The sequence below is a fragment of the Rhyacophila brunnea genome, unplaced genomic scaffold (assembly GCF_057557595.1).
Source record: "Rhyacophila brunnea isolate RB1 unplaced genomic scaffold, BYU_Rbru_1.0 scaffold_3, whole genome shotgun sequence".
NCBI lineage: Eukaryota > Metazoa > Arthropoda > Insecta > Trichoptera > Rhyacophilidae > Rhyacophila > Rhyacophila brunnea.
In genome coordinates this window covers 32136971-32158879 of record NW_028232965.1, presented here as the reverse complement: position 1 = coordinate 32158879, position 21909 = coordinate 32136971, and the positions used below count along the sequence as shown (strand labels likewise).

At 28.2% G+C, this 21909-nt stretch overlaps 1 protein-coding gene across 4 annotated transcripts in view; it reads left to right on the top strand.

Annotated features, from left to right (window-relative positions):
* sit (ELOVL fatty acid elongase stuck in traffic) overlaps positions 1-21909 on the top strand; it is a 46435-nt gene that overhangs the window by 14842 nt on the left and 9684 nt on the right. For 2 of the 4 annotated variants that reach the window (XM_085953219.1, XM_085953220.1), the window contains exons 2-3: positions 17621-17812; positions 19202-19392. In XM_085953219.1, the coding sequence (XP_085809345.1) occupies positions 17749-17812; positions 19202-19392 (255 nt within the window). In that variant the 5' untranslated portion in view covers positions 17621-17748. Of the gene's footprint in view, positions 1-2077; positions 2410-15132; positions 15361-17620; positions 17813-19201; positions 19393-21909 lie in introns of those variants that run through there. The other 2 variants (XM_085953222.1, XM_085953221.1) reach the window with 2 other exon arrangements.

The following is a 21909-nucleotide window of genomic DNA, read 5'->3' as shown; positions in this document are numbered from 1 at the left end:
AATAAATACTTACTTTAATTCTTATAAGACTTTAGGATCTGTCCAATTGATTGAATATAGAAAAAATATCAATTGTTGTTTACCTTAATAATTAATAAAATATCATAAGATTATTTTGGCTATTATGATCTTATAAACCGTGGAACATGAATCAATAAAAAAATAGATTCTAAATATTAATAACATTATTGATATCAGATGAAATTGCCATGACATTTATAACAAGTACCTAGTGAATCTTTTTTACTTTGTTTACAGGAAATAAAATTCAAAAGTAAACTCAAAATACTAAAGTTATTCATGATTTTGTCTACCTAAATCAATTTAAATAATACAGATACCTTATAATTATAAAAAATGAGGTAAATATATTAATATCGCAGTTCAGCCTACGTTATAAGGAAAAAATTGTAGAATAATAATTTGTAGGTAGTATATTATATGGCTATGTGCGATAAATCCGTCTGGTTATTTTCTTATGCGTTATACTTAACAAATTATAGTCGAAAAACCTTCTCTTGATGTATTGGATGGGTTTGTTTATAGTACCTAAATTATATATGTTTCCTAATATTTTATATAGGCAGGTAAAATATCCTTTAATACAGCTTGACATAAATTTATTATGTCGTGAAATATCTACGTCATAAGCGTATTGGGCGGGATCATCGTCGAATCATTTCCTCATCATCTTTTTAAGATATTTATTTTTGTTGGCAAAGGCGGCGTTGAGTTTTTTTATATTTTATTTATTATTGTGATAAACCCATATTGAACTTATAATTGATGGTTATATTGTCTCATAAAATATAAATCATCCATGCATTTTAGTACACCTACGTATACCATGTGTTATTATTATATTTTGTGATGTATAATGGTATTACATATTTTATCTTCAATACTTACCCTCACTATGATTTTATTTATATCATATAATGTGATAAATTATTAAAACATGCAGCTATATAATATCCTTCTGTATATATATATATATATATATAATGTTACATCTAATATGATAAAACAAGGAAGTCACAATAGTGATCGTTTTTTTATTATTTCTGTAATTAACATAGGTATATCAAATTTAAACATATGTCTATATATAGTTTTAAATTATGAAAACTTATTTATTTATTAAAAGAACTTACTGTAATATATCAATATAGTCTATCTTCGAATATTACCTTTATTTATAGAGAAGCTGTGATAATATTTTTATAACGATTATAATAATATCAGTAAATAATTTTATTATTTTTTTATATTGAGGACGTAAAATGTTATGGTTTATTAAAGTTAATACTTCGTGAACCTTTACGTCTTGGGTTCATTTTAGCTTACCTTTGATTCGTTTTTTTTTATCTACATATTGAATTTTCAAATTGAAGCAGGCACCAAAATATTTTAAAATGATCTGACGTCAAAGATATGCAGCATTTTCAATAACACATACATATAAAAGAGTTTATCGATGTCGTACTATATTGTGATTCTTTTTTTCTTTTTTAATTGCCAGACAATAAAGTTTCTGTAACATAAAGTCATTAAACTATCTACTTAATTTTCGAATAAAATAATTTACATCAATATAATTTGAATATATGGGGCGGGGCCGGATTGGCGGATTGACTGATATGAAATTTATATTAGCATTGGCATATGTAGTATAAGTAACCAAGGCGTGAGGCATCGCGAAGTTGCATGGACATCGTCGGATCCACATGACTTATATATAAAATAAAAGGCTCAAAAATATATGTAGAAAAAAAAACTATATTATGATACTTAACCAACATAATACTATAAAAACCTAATTCAATACTACGAGTATTACAATATTATATTATACTCAATCATATGATATTATTTTAAAAAAAGCCGAGAAATAAATTTTCGTATCCTTGGGTTTTTATCTGTGCTACTAATTTTCTTCGCATACTAGTCCATTTTCCAACTCTCCCACCCTCATAATAATACACCGACGTAGCCAAATACACTCAAACCGGTTTTCGCAAACCTGCCCACGAACTAATACATACACCGCACCCTGTCTATTTCACAAAAGCCTCTCAGTCTAGTCCGTGATTTTGGGCTGTTCGTACGCAATTTACGGTTTTCGAAGACGTTTGAGAGATTTTTCTCAATGCTCTTTCAAAATATTTCTGTGAAAAACATGCTTTTTTATAAATAACAGGCCAGATAGTAATATAAAATTGTCCATTTAGTGTGTTTCGTAAAGAGGACTGTGAATATAAATTAATATATTATGTATATTATATCTACGTAACCCCAAATACACGGTGGCTGTGCACTGACAATAATGTATACGGATGTCAATTATTATCCCTAATATTTGGAGTTTTCACATTTTCAAACTATTTCGTAAAATAGTATATGTCAAAGGTAAGAGTCAATAATATAACATATTTCAACTAAAATGTTATTTACTTTTTTATAACATTTGTCTTGTATTTATATCACTAATACCTAGGTACTTGCTTTTTTAAAACGGTCTATGTTTAGTATTATTTATAAATAGGTATTTGTTTAATTTTAAATATTTTTAAATAAGGTAGGCTAGTAAACTATGAAACTAGTAAAAAATGATTTATAGGTAATCATGCAACTATCTACTAAGAAATCAATATCTTCAAATAATACTTATTATTATTTATTCAAATTTATAATATACCTATATCTACAACTTTTCATTTGTATATATGGTTATAACGAGAAAAAGACATTTTCTTATATTAATATGCCAATTCCAGTGTATTTGCATTGATCTAATTTTATCTTTACACATTTCCCATTCTTTTACTTCACCGTGTACCTACCTACCTAATAATAATTAAATTTTGTGTATTATTATATACTTACTAAATTTATCCTATTATAATCGACGTTATACAGGTTAAATAATCTATTTCTTTTATTCAACGAATAATTCATAAAATTTAAGAATATAAGATTGTATATATTGAAAATACCTAATTTGAAAACATCTCATGCATATAAACTCTAAAAAAAATCATGTTTTATATAATAATAAAAAATACGATACCTGACCGGTATTGAACCTGCAACCACTGGATTCGCGTTAGTACCCGTCGGGTGTCGTATTCTTTTTCTAAAAAAAAATCTAGTGTCAAAAATCAAATTATGTATGTTCAACATATAGATTAAATTTATGTCGAATCAACATAATATCTGACACAATGACTATTATTTTGAATCGTTATTTACTGCAATATTGACTCTTTGACTATTTGACAATATGACATATTATTCAACATTATAACTTTTTATCTCAAAATTCGTATAGACCTATATAATTAAAGATTCGTACTAGTTGAAGGTTACGTTGTTTTAAATTTGTAACCTTGTAACTAATTTTAAAACAATACTTAAATTTTAAAACACAGAATGATCTTATATATATACAGAATATCCAACATTATTATATCCTTATTATTAAATCTGTCGTCATCTTGATAAGGTCTTACCAACACGAAAATAGTCATTAAAATTCAAATTTCTTAACACGAAAAATATTTCAAAAGTATCTAAATGGCAAACACGCAATATTTTCTTTAGTTGTTTTATATCTGAGTTAAATGAGTATTTGTTTATTTTAATCTAAATAATATCACGTAGGGGAAGCTGTTGTACCTCGGACCTATTTTCTGTTTTTGATTTTTCATAAATTACTGGTTATAGGTAAAATTGCCAACATTAGTTAGTTTGATTTTACCATCTGTTGCGCATGCTTTGGCATATGTTTCAAATTAAATATCTTGATATTTATAGTGATTTTGGGCCGTATAAAAAAATGTGGATTTAGGTCCAAGGTACAACAGGGGTGTTGTACCTCGAACATATGAAGGTTGTACCTTGGACATACATTTAAAAAATCGTAATAAGGGGTCATTTAGGTACATATGCTAAATAAAAACACAGATTTATTAAATTCGCAGGTTTTGTATATTACGATAAAAGAAAGAAGTTTTTTACAAATATGTTTTACGGAACAAAAGAACATTTTTTCATAACAGTTATACTTAATCATAAATCATAATTACCTTAATTAGACTTAGGTAGATATTATAATGAATCGTTTTTAATAATAATACCTCAATTATCTCTTTCTTATCACCCTAATACTTGACCATTTCCTTAACTTGATAAATGTAGATTTAGAATTTAGTAAATTAAGTAAATTTAGATTGGCATTTTTCAGGTGGTAGAATTTTCTGGATTATGTCATCTCAAGGATAATTCATTGAGTCGATGTTCTCTGACCATTTCCAACCCTTTAGCGATTTTTGCATTGAGCTAATCTTGGCCCCATCCTTGTTTATTTCTAGGATCTTTCCTAGAAAATAATAATTATTCTCTTTCATAAAGAAAAATTACAAAATCCCCCACTTGATATTCTAAATTTAGTGTAGATTAAAATTCATCTGGAAATTCTTGAGGTCCTTCTGAATCGCTAGAGACTTGCAGTGCAAAATTATCAGCCGATGACTCGGCTGATGTAGATTCGAAACTAACCAATAGCTTTTTCTTAACAGCAGAAACTTTTTTAAGAACATAATTAGTTTTTGCGATGGAATAATATTTTAAGTCTTCGCCAGCTTCGTTTTCTTCTTATTCTCGATTCTTAATTTCTCCGGTGTATCAATCAGACTACGAAATCGACCCTTTTCTCGCCCCTGGTGATTATTTTTCCGCGGGGCAGCTTTGGGGCGAGGTTTTATCATAGAAAGCATACTGCAAAGATGCAGCTTCTGTAATGTATTGCAGCAACATATTTTGTTCTTCTTATTCACTAAAAACTTTCTTTGAAGCAAGATTTTCATAAAGTGTGCAGACTTCCTTACCAGTACCAAAATGATGAATGTATCTTCTTATTGTGCTTCTGGGTAACCTGTTTAGTTTCGGAGCTCTGTTCAGCGTATATTTTTGTTCTTTTATTAAACGGATCGCACTTTGTATTTTTTCGCTATCCGGGCGAACCTTCTTGATTCCTGTCTTGATACGTACGAGGCATATTAAATAAACGCCTGGAATAAATTTAAACAATAGGTTGAAATTAAATTGTATGTTTAAATGAATGAACAATAGTAATCATAGTCATACACAATATGCGTGGCAAACGCGTTGTACCTTGGACATGTTCGAGGTACAACGCATTTGTTATGTCCAAGGTACAACACCACGCCAAAATTACAAAAACAATTAATAGTTTTTTTTAGGTAAGGAATACAAAATCTATAATAACCCAATGTTATAGACATATGAAATTTAATTCAATTACATAATTACTTATTCACACAACAAACATAGTATGGCATATATTTACAAAAAAATAAGTGAAAAAAACTTACTTTTACGAACGAAAAATTTCAAAATCACTTCACATAAATACGCGTGCCGCTTGCCGTCTAAAACTAGCGTCAAGTATCCACCGAGAGGAAAGTGTTCAAACTACTATTTTAAATTTCAAGATAAAATGGCGCCAATATACAAAAACATGCATGTGTTCGAGGTACAACCATGTCCAAGGTACAACAGCTTCCCCTACCCGTATAAATTATATTTTTTCTGTAAAAATGTATTTCTGTCAATCTAAGAATGTCAATCAATGGTTGTTCAAGAATGTTCGTTGTCACCACAAAAAATTAGAAACATGACTTTCTAGCCAACCCTTTTTCAAATAAAAAAATAGATTATAAAAATCCACCAGTTAATTTTATTTATTAAAGCGATACTTACCAGAGGCACCTAGCGGAAAAATACGAAGCTTGCAATTTGAAAATTTCTTTGATAATTTACAATTTAAGCTGTATTAATTAATACATATTTATCTGAAAACATTAAAAAGAAAAATGTTTTTTTATTTTAAGTCAAAGATAAACTATCAATAAAATTGTAAAAAAATATTCTAAAAAATGAATTTATTAAAGGTTCCCATCTTATTATTACATATTATTTATTATAAAAAGGATTCCAAATTATACACATTTATATTTTTATAAAAATTGATATTTTTAAAATAAATTTAAAAAATATTAAAACTATGAATTAGTCAAAAATCTCTCATGTATAATATAACATAGAAAACTTAATTAAGGCGAAGTCTTCAAAATTTAGTATATTAAGTTTACAATTTTTCACCGTTTAGATTTTTGACTAATTCATAGTTTCAATATTTTTTAAATATATCCATCTTATTATTATATTTATTTTATGGTAAAATTTATTATTAAAATTAAATTTATTAAGTTTTCTAGGTACCTAATAGATTTTTGACAAATTCATAGTTTTAATATTTTTTATATTTATTTTAAAAAACATCGACTTTTATAAAAATATAAATGTGTATAACTTGAAATCTTTTTTATTTACATGAAATCTTATTCAGGTATCGTCCCAATATTGAAGCTCGATTTGATATAAATAAAATAACTCGACATAATCACAGATAACATGACTTTTAAAAACGCGTTTTCTATCCGTTACCATGCTTTTTCATGTCTTGCCATTCATCTACCACAAATTAATTATAATGTCGCTTATTACTTTATATATAAACAATATATCACACATCATAATTATTATTCTACAAAACTATTCAAATCTGAAATCGCCACATTGGTGCACTGTGAGTTTTAACAAGAAATGCATTTTTTCTCACTAATTACTACGAAATTCCAATCTAAAAACACTTCACTGGTACTTATATCTGTCAAACTAAAATAAGAGAAGGATTGTCGATTGTTTTCTTTTGCGACCAATTATAATTTTATGTGACGTGTCAGAATATTTTCAAAGTTAGAATTTGCGGAAATAATCAAAGAATGATGTCACATTTATATTAGCATAAAAATAATCAATTAAGATATTTATTGTTATATGAGTATTCTATATTATATATATATATATAATATATACTAATAATAATCATAGAGTATTTTAATACTGCTATCAATAAATTGAATAATTTCAGACTTAAAATAAGAAATTACATAGATAATGTACCTACTTCACAATATATAGTAGGTATTACACACTTCCATATAAAATAGATAGTTATTCCGATACAGTAGTTGTATTATTTTTACATGTAGGTAGGTAAATGAAATCCATGTGTTGTTTAATACAAGTAATTAAAAATTAATGATTTTTATATTTATTAATAATAATTAAATTGCAGTATGATTCTTCGTATTCAATATTGTAAAATTTAACAATGACATTACACATGTTGTTTTCTATTTTATCACTTCTATCACTTATAAGTTTTACTATCCTTCTATGACTTACAGTCAAATAAAATAGTCAATTATTACCATTTATTTTTATGATACAATTATGTACAATAAGGAACTACCTACTACTTTTCCCATTTTTGTACATGATAAAAATATTTGTTTTTATTTCCTCACCCAGATAATTTGTTAAATAAAAATTTTGTATGTATTGGAATTTATTCTTTAGCATATTAAGTACTCACTAATTTTAAATAAAATATCATTTTTGCTCATAATAAATGCATATTATGGACACACCCTTCAGAGTGGTAATTATCTTAATAAACTTATCACGAGAAATAGTTTTTAGTCATTTTTTTCAATCTAGTGGGATCTTCCTCCATTGAATAAATAAAACATATAATAACGAAATAATCTAAATGTATGAAAAATTAGACTATTCTGTCAATTGAATCCCGTCAAAGTTAGTAAAGATCCATTCTAATGAAAAAACTATGACTATATCCAAATTACCTACTACATAAAGTAATTAGCATACAAAGTCAATGGGTTTCGTGGTGATTAGACTTTTTTATCATTTTATTAAAAGTCATTTTATTAAGAGTTCTTTCCATTAAATTAGGACTACAAGTGACTTGCAAGGTCTAGCGAGGCAGCTGGCTATAGCCACTACTATTAATTATTAATATTCATTCAAAAATGTTTGTCATCACTACAAAAAAATAAGAAACATGAATTTCTAGCCAACCCCCAACACCCCCTCCTTGATTCAAATAAAAAAATAGATTATAAAGATGTATCAGTTAATTTCATATATATATATATATACTTACACGCAATATGAGTTAAATGATTATTTGTTTATTCTAATCTCAATATTATCAGGTACCCGTATAAATTATATTTTTTTCTGCAAAAAATTTTTTTCTGTCAATCTAAGAATGTCAATTAAAAGTCGTTCGAGAATGTTCGTCGTCAGCACAAAAAATGAAGAAACATGAATTTCTAGCCAACCCTGATTCAAATAAAAAATAGATTATAAAGATGTATCAGTTAATTTCATATATTTATATATATATACACGCAATATGAGTTAAATGATTATTTGTTTATTCTAATCTCAATAATATCAGGTTCCCGTATAAATTATATTTTTTTCTGCAAAAAATATTTTTCTGTCAATCTAAGAATGTCTATTAATAGTCGTTCAAGAACGTTCGTCGTCACCACAAAAAAATAAGAAACATGAATTTATAGCCCACCCCTGATTCAAATAAAAAAATAGATTATAAATATGTATCAGTTATTTATATATAATATATATAATTAGCTGATATATCTTATATTACTGATATTTACTATTAATTGGTTTTACAATCCAGTGTAGATCTTGGCCACCTCACGAAGAGGTTTCGTAACACAATTGTTTACGAGAAATGGATGATAACCATTTTTTCAATCTATTAAGTCCATGTTTTGTATTCAAACACACATTGAAAAACAATATGTGAATTTTGCCAGACCCGGGATTTAAGCCCGAGACCCTCGACTTACAAAGCGGATACATTACCACTCTGCTCTTGCGGGCGCAATCTACAACACTTATATATATTATAATATGTGTGTGTATGTATATATAACTATTGTATAATTAATAAGTAAGTATCTACTTCATTCAAAATTATATGATTATGAAAACAAGAAATATATACGTTAAAAAAAATTAGAAAATACCTAATACTGAGATTTATACAAACAGCTCAGTTTTGTATGTTATTTAAGAACTGTTATTTTATTTTATTTACGTACATGACGTTGATAATAAGTAGACCGACATTGTTATTGACCACAATACATATTTCATTACAATGTATTCCAAGTCATAATAAATAATAACTAGCAGAGCCAGCTGGCGGTCGCCAGTTTGTCTCGCTAGATCTTGCAGACGGCTTGGCGGTGTTGGATTTTAATATAATTGTGAACTATGCGAAGACGCCACCATAGTTTTCCTTTCGGGATGGATTTTCATTCGCCTCAGACAGTTTGATATTTCGCTGATTTGTCAGTTTTACGATTTGCAATTCGTCACTGCCAATATAAATCTGGGGTCTCGCGCGTAGCCTATTCTGGAGTCTGGCCTTCACAATATCGTCTGACACCACCTCAAGCTGATAGGCATAGCAGAACAGCTGGCAACCACCGATCTCTACCATTGACATTTTATTAGAATATGTTTATATATTCCACTTTTTTATTCGTACTTATTTGTTTTCGTTGAACCAAGAAAACATATTACACATGTTGTTGGCTAGTTTTTTATAATTCATTAAACCCTGCCTTAACCAAACCATAGTAGTAAACAATATTATTATATCTTTTAAATATCCAAAATGATGTATGATTTAATGGCATAATTTTAAATATTTAATAAACAGATGAGTATTATGGCTTGGTTTTCCCAGGGTTTAATTGAATTTTAAAACGAACCAATACCATCTGTAAATTATAGTCTTAGTTCAATGTAAACAAATACGTATGTATAACTGACAAGCTTAGTCTGTACTATCTGTGGTGGATCCACCCTACCTCCACCCATCGCCACTGCAGGATAGTCTATTTTTTCATACATTTAGATTATTGCGTTATAATACGTTTTACTTATTCAATGGGGGAAGATACCATTACATTGAAAAAATGTAAAAACTATTTCTCATAATTTTTAAGATACTCGTAATTACCACTCTGAAAGGCTGTCCATATGCTTTGTTTAGGAGCAAAAATGGTATTTTATTTTTAAATTTGTAAGTACCATATACTACTTAATGAATAAATTCCATCATGTTAAATTTATTATTTAACAAATTATCTGGGTGGGGAAATAAAAAAAATATTATTTCTATCGTGTACAAAAATGGAAAAAGTAGCAGGTAATAGACACGAAATGTAAAAATCATACAATTATTATTACTGAATCACGATAACTACCTATCTATTTTATATGGAAGTATGTGATACTTACTATAATGTTGAGAAGAACGTAATATGTATAATAATATAAATAAGTCTGAAATTATTCAATTTATTGATAGCAGTATTAAAATTATCTTCATCTTACAATAAAAAATGTCTTGATTGAAATTGATTATTTTTTCGATTATTCCTGCAAATTCTAAATTTGAGTTCTGACACGTCAAATGACCTTGTTTAGGCGGTTTGCAAAAGAAAAAAAATGACAATCATCAGTCTATTAGTTTGACAGATAAAAAATAGTGACGTGATTTTAGATTATATTTTAAGAGTAATTAGTGAGGAAATATACATTTATTTCTTATTAAAACTCATAGTACACTAATGTGGCGATTTTAAATTTGAATAGTTTTGTGGTATAATCATTGTGATTTGTGAAATATCGATTATATAGAAATTATTAAGCGATTTTGTAATTATTTTGCGGTAGATGGACAGCAAGACGCGAAAATGTATCGTGACTGATATAAAACACGATTTAAAAATGATATTATCTGTAATTATTTTATCAGATTGTACCGGATTCAAATGGAAGTAAATTTGGGACTCTAAAAAATGAATTAAAATAGTTTTAAAATCAACAAAATGGTATTTAAATAATAAAATTGATGCGTTTTCCAAAATCTCTTAGGATAATAAAATATAAGAGATACTTACCTACTAATTAATATGTTGTTAATTTATTTTTTCCTCATACTCGTACCTGTTCATAATATTTTTTTACGTACCTGCAAATTGCCCCTTTTTATATATATGTGCATAGTGATTAGTGTTGGATGTAAAAGACTTTGCAGGTTATATAATAATATATAGACATTAACTGAAGATCCTGTTTCGGATGTTTCAAATTGTATGATGTAAAAAACCTGTACCCGTTTAGTTTTCTTTAACCCAGCAATAATATTAAATAAATAAAAATGCATTTGGTATTAATTATAGTTTTCATATAAATATTTGTCCAAAGAATATTTAATTTTTGAACTATGTATCAATCAATTATTAATACCCGCACAACCAAATATATCGACCTCAGTATTTATTTCATAAATGACGATATACCTACTACGTAATAAATATTTCTTATAAATAATGCTTGACATAAAAAACCTTATCGACAAACGACTGTTCTAGGTATTTAATTTAAACTAAATTAAAAAAAATACAAAAAAAAAACTAAATATATTATAATAAAGTTGAAGAATATGATATCAATATTTCATTAGAGTTTGGGGTGATATCCCGAAAGCTGTAATCATACAGGCATAAATCCCGAATGATTAAGATTTTACTCCTTAAAAAGTCTATTTATAACCTTAACTTTCGTATGCTCATATGCTTTGCTTAGAAGTGAATATGGTGATTAAATTAAAGATTAAATCCTGCGTTACATACTTATTTTAATCTCACCGTATTTATTGTTTTTACGGTACATTATTTATCTTTCTACTTATTATAAAATATCAAAATTCTTTATTTTGATAGATTTTACATTTATAATATGATTCAGATACAATTCAGATTACTTTTCTCGAAATCCACTGTTGGATGGATGCAAGCCTCTCCAAGGTGATCCCATTTACAACGATCCTGTGTGCTGTGTTACGATATACATAGACACAACTTAATTATTTCGTGGATCTTCCACAACAACTCTAAAACTATTTTCTAAGATAATGTGCGTTTGAAATTTATACTTGTAAAAAATCAGCCATCTTAGTGAAATTTTATAATTGAATACGAATCAATCCTGATTTTTCCCTATAGAATAAAAATAATTAATTATACTAAAAAGGGTTAGGCACTTTTTTATTTTATAATACATTCAAGTTACATTTTATTTTTGTTATTACTGAATTAAAAAGAAAAAATGTATATCAAAATAAATGGCATCATCAACTCATAACCTTGAATATTGTTCTGTAGGTAAATAACATCGATACTTGCATTATTTTATAGTACCTACCTAATCATTTTTTTGTAAACTGTTTAAAGTTTAAACAACCACAAAAAATAAGTATTATATGTTAAATTTTGCGTAGGAAGAATAAATATTATTTTATGTACTTCTCACGATCGACTCTTCTGAACAACCTATTTTCGTTGCCATTAATTTATGCTCAATTTATGGCAGGTCCTATCCTTCTCCAAGAATTTTCTCTACCTCCCCAATCCTTGGCTAGTGTTCTCTAAGTGTCTGTACCGACCGCTCTAGTATAATTGTTGACACCGTCCAACCACCGGAGTCTTGGCCTGCCAGTCGACCTTCGACTCTGCTATCCAGGATATCCCTAGGCCTAGGTGATTGGGCACTATTCATTCTTGCTACTTGGCCCGCCCATTGGAATCAACTAAGGAAACGGTTACACATCGGAAGCATTTGTAGAACTCCAAATGATGTCGTACTTATACGCTATTTTTCTTATTCTAGTATGAGTCCATATTTCATACGAATCACCTCTCTCTCAAATAAATCGAGCGCACGCTCGTTGCCTTGTTACCAACACTCCGATCTATAGGTCAATATTGGTTTTGTACATCATAATAATTATATTATGTACAAAGAGAATGAGTACTAGACTTTCGCTGATTAGTTAGTTCTGATCTCCCGTTTGATTTCTTCACTAATCCCATTTTTGATTTTTTACCTGGGAACTGAAGTATACAAAACTATCGACATACTTGATGAAGTAGTCGTTAGTTTGGAGATCTGAAGGAGTATGTGCTTGGTTGATCAGAATGGCCATACACATTTTTGTCTTGTGTTTTTGCAGATGCTTTCAGAGTAGAAAAGGTTCTACTGGAGCATATCTGGATCTGCCAATGATGTATATATCATCCATATAGACAATAATCTATACCTATAGATTTGAAAAAATATTTTTCCATCTGTCTCCACTTTAAAATTTAGCTAGACTCTAGCTAGAGCAATGTTAAATAATATACAGACTAGGGGCATCACCTTATCGAAGATCATTTACAATTTGTAGTAGCTCGGATAGGCCAGTCTGTACTTTCACTTCGTTTGAGTTTTTGAAGTACTCCTAGTTTTTTCAAGGCTGTAAGCTTACTAATATTTATTAAGTCATAAGCAGCCTTGAATTTGATAAACAAAACAGGTGGTATAATTATGTCAACTTAATCCAATAACATATTTAAATATAAAAACCAATGCAGACGACATTTTTTCAATATATTTTTATAATTTATTCAAAATTCTTCAAATAATGAAAATTATCCAAAAGTGGAAATTAAATTTGAAACTCTAACTTACCGCTACTAAATTTATCACTTATCCTAATGGTTATTCGTACAAATAATATTATTATTTCCACTTACTATTGTTTAGTTGTATGAACTCGAAAGTAAAAGTTTAGTAGTGTTGCATCAATGTATGCGTCGAGCCTTCTAATGTTACAAAATTTGAAATTTACGACTAAAATGTAACTGTTCCGAGTGCATTTCGTACAACATAAGGCGATCTCCATACAGAACATCGACGAGACAGCGTAATCTGAATTCAAAAAGTGAACAAAACCGCTTTTCTGATTTCTTATAAATATGGACAATTTATTACTTTGACTGAAGTTTCACAAAATTTCATTTGGCTGAATTTCGTTTTATAAAATATCGACTGATAAAAAAATAATAACTAAAATTCCCAATCTTTTTCGAACAAACAAAAGACAATACATTCTATCTCGCCATACGACTCGTGGAAACCTAGTTTCAATACAGATACCCAATAATTATATTGAACACAATACAACTACTTATATAATATTATATCAATCAACTGGATGAAAAAAATGCGATCATTCACAATTATCTATCGTGCGTTTAACAGATGCCAAAATAAGAAATATGGCGGTTCGCTACAACTTAGATTCACGACCAATTTATATTTTTTCTAATCAAAAATGTTTAATCAATTCTAAGTGCGTCAATGTATTTACAACCATTTTATAAATTTCAATACAATTACACAGACAACATCGCGCAACTGGTAATTTATATATTATGCGAGTTCACTAAAGCGCATCTTTACTACAGAATATGCAACAACGCAATGCTAACTGACATAGGTACAATACAATCAAAATGCATAAACATCTTTGTTAAAGACAAGCATTAACCTAGATGTCTTCATAGAAAATAACTAACAGACTGAGTTTTCATAGTTTGGTTTAAGTTTTTATGCATTTGACACCATTTTATGACAACGTTTAATTGTTTATGAAACCACATTGGCAATAATTATATAATCTTAATATTATTTTTATATATTATTATAACTACTTATTAACCGCCCCAAACAACTTCCTATGGGAGCAATATATTAATATGTAGTAGTTAAGATATGTAATTTGATAATAATCAGGACTAATTTTGTCCGCCTAGCCCTAGATAATCAGTTTTTTTTTAATAAATAATGCTTTTAAATTTTCCATCGAAACAATAAATTATGTCGATGTTGATGCGTTAATCGTTACATCTGGTTTAAGGGCGGCCATTTGGTGTTTTAGTACCGCTTGAGTACCACTCTAGGACTATTTTTTTTATCCAATGGTTATCTTTTTGCGCAGAGATATGCATGTTTATTGTAATTTTAGCGACATATCTTGTACTCTTGTTTTCATCGGTGACCATTGTCATCATTGTGATATTTCTGCATTATTCCTAACATGCACCATCCCATACCACGTTTTTGTAGGTACTCATAATTTTTGGATTTTCATTTGTTTAGACTAAGTAATATATATTTTGTTTTATTTTAATTATATACAAAAATTATAAAGTTTATGTGATTTTGTATTATATATAGGTACTTGACCGACCCGCAGTACTTAACGACGTACTCTTTCGCTTTCCATTGATGAGCCCATAATCGCTGAGCTATGATACTTTCTAGTTGGGTTTATCGTCGTTTTCTCTATTTGTAACTTTTTGCACCATTACAACAACAATTATAACATTCTTACAATGAAGAACAATTGAAGAATAATATTGATGTACAAAATGACATAACAAATTTGGCTTAGATTATTTTACGGTAATTTTATTCCACTATTTACTATATTTTTTATAATTACAATTACCACTTTTACCGCTTTTTCATTATGAAATAATTTTAGGTAAGTAGGTATGTCTTAGATTTTTCTAATAGTCCTATTATTTTTATTTATTTATTTTCAATATTGAAATTACATATTTTTTCATTCTTGTAATATGAATATATATTAGGTATTATCTTTTATTATTTTTTCAAAAATTATTTTCTATATAGGTACCTACTTAAAATTATTTTTTATCACATAGTTACCTATTTCGTATAAATGCATGTTTTATTTTTATTTATTTTAGGTATTTTTGACAATTTCTCCCTCCAAATAATTAAGTATAATATTATTAATTTATCATATTAGTATTATTTTATATCATAATTTGTATAATTGTGTGCAAGAACTACATACATAATAATTGATCAATTTGAATTCCATATTGAGGAATGCTGCATTATTTTTATTTTTCGATCAATACTATTAACATTATCGATAAGGCATAGATCAAACCAAATGATAAAAATACCAGTATTTCTATTAATAATAAAGTTTATGATAGTTTGACATCTTATTACACAACTATTAGTATAACAACCTTTGCCAAATAAAATTGTGCGTATACGTAGCGTAGAGTAAGTAATACTATTTTTGAAATTCGATGAAAACCCAGTAGGTAGGTAATCTATTCTAGTGGTATTTTTCTTTCTTATATTAATCATTGTCAACTGTCTTCCCTGGACGCACCCAGCAAAGTTACAACTTTGATACTAGGTATTATTTTAATTGCATTTCAAATAATATCGATGATTTAATATCACTCACTTAATTATATCGTATGCACTATGCAGAATCGTTATGAAGTAATACAATATCCGAAGTAAACTACGAATCAGTGTAAATACAGTAAGAGCAAAAATAAAACAAAATAATTATGGCTTTAAAGCGAGCTTCTTATTCTTGATTTCATTATCCTCTATGTCACTGCACATAATCATTAATTATCCTGTAATAAAAGTGGCATGAACCATGCATACCATTCAATTTGAATATTAAAATGTTTACATTAAAAACGTGGTTTTTCTATTGGCACATTTTTTAACTGTGTGGAATGTACACAAGAGTTTATTTATCTACTCATTTTTCATATCCCTAATATATTATATAATAAATGAGAAACAAACTATATATTATTTGTATCTTAATTTAGATAAAATAAAATTAATTGGTTATAATTAGTACCTACTCCACGCATTGTATAAACTAGTGTGTCGCCTCACATGAGTAAAATGCATTTACCTATGTCTGTTATTTGCCCCTAAATATTTTTTCACGGCTTCATTAAAATACCAATTAGTAGGATGGGTGAGCCTGCTATTTTCCGCGTACTTTTTTAAATCTTATAATGACCCAGCATTTAAATATTTTACGTATAAACATCAGTTCTGGTAATATAATACTTTGTATTAATTTAAGATTTATATGCAAAATCGTTTAAATTCTTATATACATAAAGATTGTTAGCGCCGCAGGCAAAAAAAGACAACGACACCACGGAATCCCATTTCCCCATTTCTAATACTACTGGTCTATGTTACACAAAACTTCCTATAACTCATTTAGATAAATATAAAATCTCATTAAAAATTCAACTAAAATAATCATGATCACGTAAGTATTTATGACTAAAATTAATATATCGATAAAAATAATTGTATTTTATTAATATGTAATGAACGTTATCTTATTTTTTTATAATCTTGTAGACAATGGGTGGATATCAAAATTATGCATTTTGAATTTGAAATGGTATAGAATAAAATAAATAAACATATCGGAAAATTCTTCTTCTTCGATGGCGCTACAGCTCAAGTCGAGCCCTGGCCTCCTCCACCGCTGTCCTCCAGCCGGAACGGTCCTCCGCACGTCTCTTCCAGTTCCTGATTTTTAGCAGCTGGTTGGCATCTTTTGTAACATTATCACCCCATCGTGTGCGTGGTTTTCCCACTGGTCTTTTCCCCCCTGGGTTTCCTTCGAGGATCTTCTTCGGTATCCGTGACTCAGGGATGCGCTGGACATGGCCTGCCCAGTTTAGCCTCTGGAGTTTTATGAAGTTGGAGATCTATCATATCGGAAAATACCCCTTACAAATTTAATTTATTAGATGTTGTCTCTCCTCGTCCATATTTTTTTTCATAAAAAATATAATATTTTGTAAGCCCAAAAATTTATTTTAAATTTTCTTTATTACAGATAGCTGGTATGCAGGATGCGCCTTTGAAGAAATATCCAACAAAACTCTGTGAACTTACAATTTCAATTTGACACAAAGAAGATATTGTTTTAATTTTATTCAGAGAATAGCCAAATATATTTTTAAGATGACGTCACTATATAATAATAGCATTACCAAATTCTATGATATGGTGTTCACGGATTTTTCAGGTAAGTACTTTTAATACCTTATATAGTTTAATGTTTAGAGAGAGAAAATCTGATTATATGATATTAGTTTAAAAATTTGGGCACTTAAATAAATCAAATAGAACACTTTTTTTTGGAATAACATAACCTATTTTTTTTGATTGTTCCAATGATTTTCCATTTCCTTCGTACCTTCTGATTTTTTTTCAAACTCTCCATAATGGTCATTGACTATGCAGATGACATTCTGGTTTGACGAAAATCCCTCCCCTCCGAGCGATTTTTTTTTAAATTTGTGAAGAACAGGAAGAAGTAACACAAAGCCAAGTCCAGAAAATATGGTAGATGAAGAATCAACTTATGCCATTTTTCCATTGCAATGGTCGATTTGTGGATGGTGTATTTAAAGTAAAAGAGAACTTCCTAATTATTAGCTCCTGCTATAGTTTTACTCCTTTTCATATAATCTATTATATTAATTGGAAGTACTCAAATTGCGGCCGACCCAGCTGACCCTACCCACCCAGCTGATAAAATGATCTTCACTTTAACCAGTCCATGTCCAATTTTTTGACCACTTTTTAAACCGAGATGTTGAGTGGTTCTAAATTCACGACTTCAAAGACAAATCGGTTCGAAAAGACTTTTAGGTTGCAATTAAACATCGGCAAACACCACACTAAAATGTATATTCAAATGCGTTTTTGGTCAACAATAGTCAACAACACCGACACCCATCGGGTAGATGGATTTTTCATACATATCTTTTCGTAAAGGATATTGTGTACGATTTCACTCAAGAACCTTGCCATCTTATGGTATAATATGGAGTTTCCAATGTTATCTTATCATCCACATTTACCTCAATTTGGCTTCCGGGGTGCAATAATATATCTTCGGTGCTAATACAGTTATGCTTATATTTTTTTGTTCAAAAATAGTCAGTCTTAAAAACTGTCCCAGAGTTTTTTTAAACTTGCTCTATCTCGACCTTGATCTATGTCGCGATAGATCTCGACTTTGATCTGGGTAATAAATAAAAAAGTCGACACATACCTAACTACTTTTTTCAATTGCTGCAGCAAAAACGAAATTGTACAATTTATATGTCTATCAAAATTAAGTCAGATTTTGACAAAAAGTCGTTTAAATCATGATACCTACTTGCCAGCAGTGATTAATACTTACCATCTCAGAGAAAATTAACGATCCTAGTAGTACAAAACCATGGGTTTTTTTTTAAATTTGTATCATTATGTTTTTACTTTACATAATCACAGAGAGCTACATAAAATGTATATTACATATCATAGTTATAATTACGTACATCCATAATTAAATCATTCTACATAAATTAATTATACACCATAACTGCAAAATTATAATTTCTGTATTTATTTTACCTTTCAGATCCGAGAACAAATCATTGGTTTTTAATTACAAGTCCTGTGCCAGGAGTTACACTTTTGATTGCTTATTTATATTTTGTATTATCATGGGGACCAAAATATATGGCACACAAAAAACCTTATTCCCTGCACAATACTTTGATAGTGTATAACTTTTTGCAAGTTATCGTCAGCTGTTATTTGTTATTTGAAGTAAGTAATAGGTACTCATAGTTTTATGTTATAATTTTAAGATTAATAAGTATAATATCTATTATTCATCAGATATAATATCTTTTAAAAACACAATTTTAGAAGAACCATATATAAATGATTTTTGGCTTAACGGCCCACATGCGCCACGTAGGTCAAAATAGAGATTTTATGGTATTTTCAGAGCACAAGCCTGGACATTCTTTAAACGTTGTTGATAATCTATTTATATAATTTTGAAGCTTTATTATCTTCTATATTTATTTTAAACATTTGATGACTGCATAAAGTATTAAACCTCTTGATCTAATGTTTTAGAATAAAGTCATATTTTAGTACATCCATGTGCAGCGGTGTTAAGATTTTTTAGATATATTAATTTTTAAACGCATTTATAAAAGAATTGTTGTAAACATTATATAGTGAAATATTTACGATAAAAAATTATGTTGATAATCTCTGTGATCCCAAATTTGACAAGAATTGGGCATTTTGTTATCCAAAAAATGGACACAATTAACACATATGAAGATAATTCTAAAGATACTGATTATAAGCTATGTCTTTGACCATTCAAATGTGATAAAATATCTTATGAACAATGATTGCTTTATAATAATTATTGACCTAAGAATAAGGTAGTATTTTTTTGAAATACGCCATTTCTATTGGCATTTCATTCCAGAAAAATACCATAAAATCTCAATGTTGACCTACGTGGTGCATGTAGGCCCTTAATATTTGGAGATACTCATATTATTGTTCTTAAATTTATTTAGATGAAACCCCTTTCAATTTACATGTATTTAAATGTTTTATCAACTATATATATTTTCAAAGATATGACTAATTCATAGGTAATAGTTTGAAGGGAATTGTATTTTTTTATTGAAACTTTACAACACAATAATTATCATTGTTATCTTGAATGTAAAATAATCCATCTAACTACGCAAATAGGTTAAAAAGATTATCAATATTGATAAACTATTATTATTTACATTTATATATTATGTATTATACATATTTAAATACGTCACTCTGGACTGCTTGTTTCTTAATAACTTCCGCCATATTATGTCAATTGTATTTTCCTACAATTAAAATAAATTAAAATTTAATTATTTCACTCAAGTCTCATAAGGTTCCATTGTTATACGCGACCTTTTCACTACTCTTCTTAGATTAATCATATTGGAATCACAATAAATAAATATACTAATTGAACTGCATCTGGAGACATGCAATAGGTATTGTATAAAAATGCTTCATTTCGTAAAATCATTTATAAAAAATCAAAAACTTTTTAAATTGTAATAACTAATTTTTAGTGGAAAAATACTATGGTAGGTATTAATTGATATAATACAAAATTTAATAAAAAAAAACTATACATCTCGTAATGATGAGATCAATGTAATTTGGTAGACAATCTTTTCATCTTATATTTATTATATTGTCGATAATTATTTTGAAATATTTGTGCTGAGAACAATTTAAAAGGACAAACAATGTAGCCTAATGCACTTTTTGTAGCGATTCTCAAACAGTAGTCTAAACATATTAACACTATTTTCTTTTGTAACGTAATTATTGTTATTTATAAATATATAATATTAACCTACCCTACCCTGGTATGCGTTTCGTATGCGCATTGCGCATATCGCAACGGTTATAATTTTTTGTCTATATTACAACTATATTTCCATGAAATACTCTTTTCATATGTAAAAAAACGTTCTCTATAGATATGAGTAATTCATAGTACTCCATCAATAATCGGTAATTAATACTAAAATTTTATGGAACGGATATATATTAACGAATCACAATATAGTAATTCACAATTTAATTCTTTTAAAGTTTGCCTGCGATGAATAAGAATAATTTGCGTATATTATTGATGCATTTGAAACTCGTAAATCTTTTGGAAATTCTTCAATCAACACTTTCTGCATTACCCTTCAACTTGACATAAACTGTCTGCTTTGTTTTAACGAGTGTCGCAATATGTATAATAGGTTTGACATTGAAATAATTAATACACCTATATTAATTATATTTCAATAAATGATTACACATTATCCAATATTGTATGATGTTTATGCTACAAGGAATCGTCGATTAATTTATAACTTGCTACACAACAGTATATAATATAATTTATTATAAAGTATTGTTTACGCGTCATTCTTTTTCAATGCAATAATTCAAATTTAAATATTTTAACTTATTATTTAAATTATTAACAAAATACATACACCATTATAAAATATTTGACATGTTTTGCTCTTTGCCATTATATGTAATTAATTATAATATTATATAACTACGAAAAAAATTCAATTCACAATATTTTGAGCGCAGTGTTTTTTGATTTTCCATTTACGTATTTTATATTCTTTGATATGTCAGTTCATTACTGGTCTTAAGTAGGATACGAAATATTTTGTAGTATTGTTTTCATGTTTGCTGATGCGCATTATTGCATATCTAAATACTTATAATATATGCGTT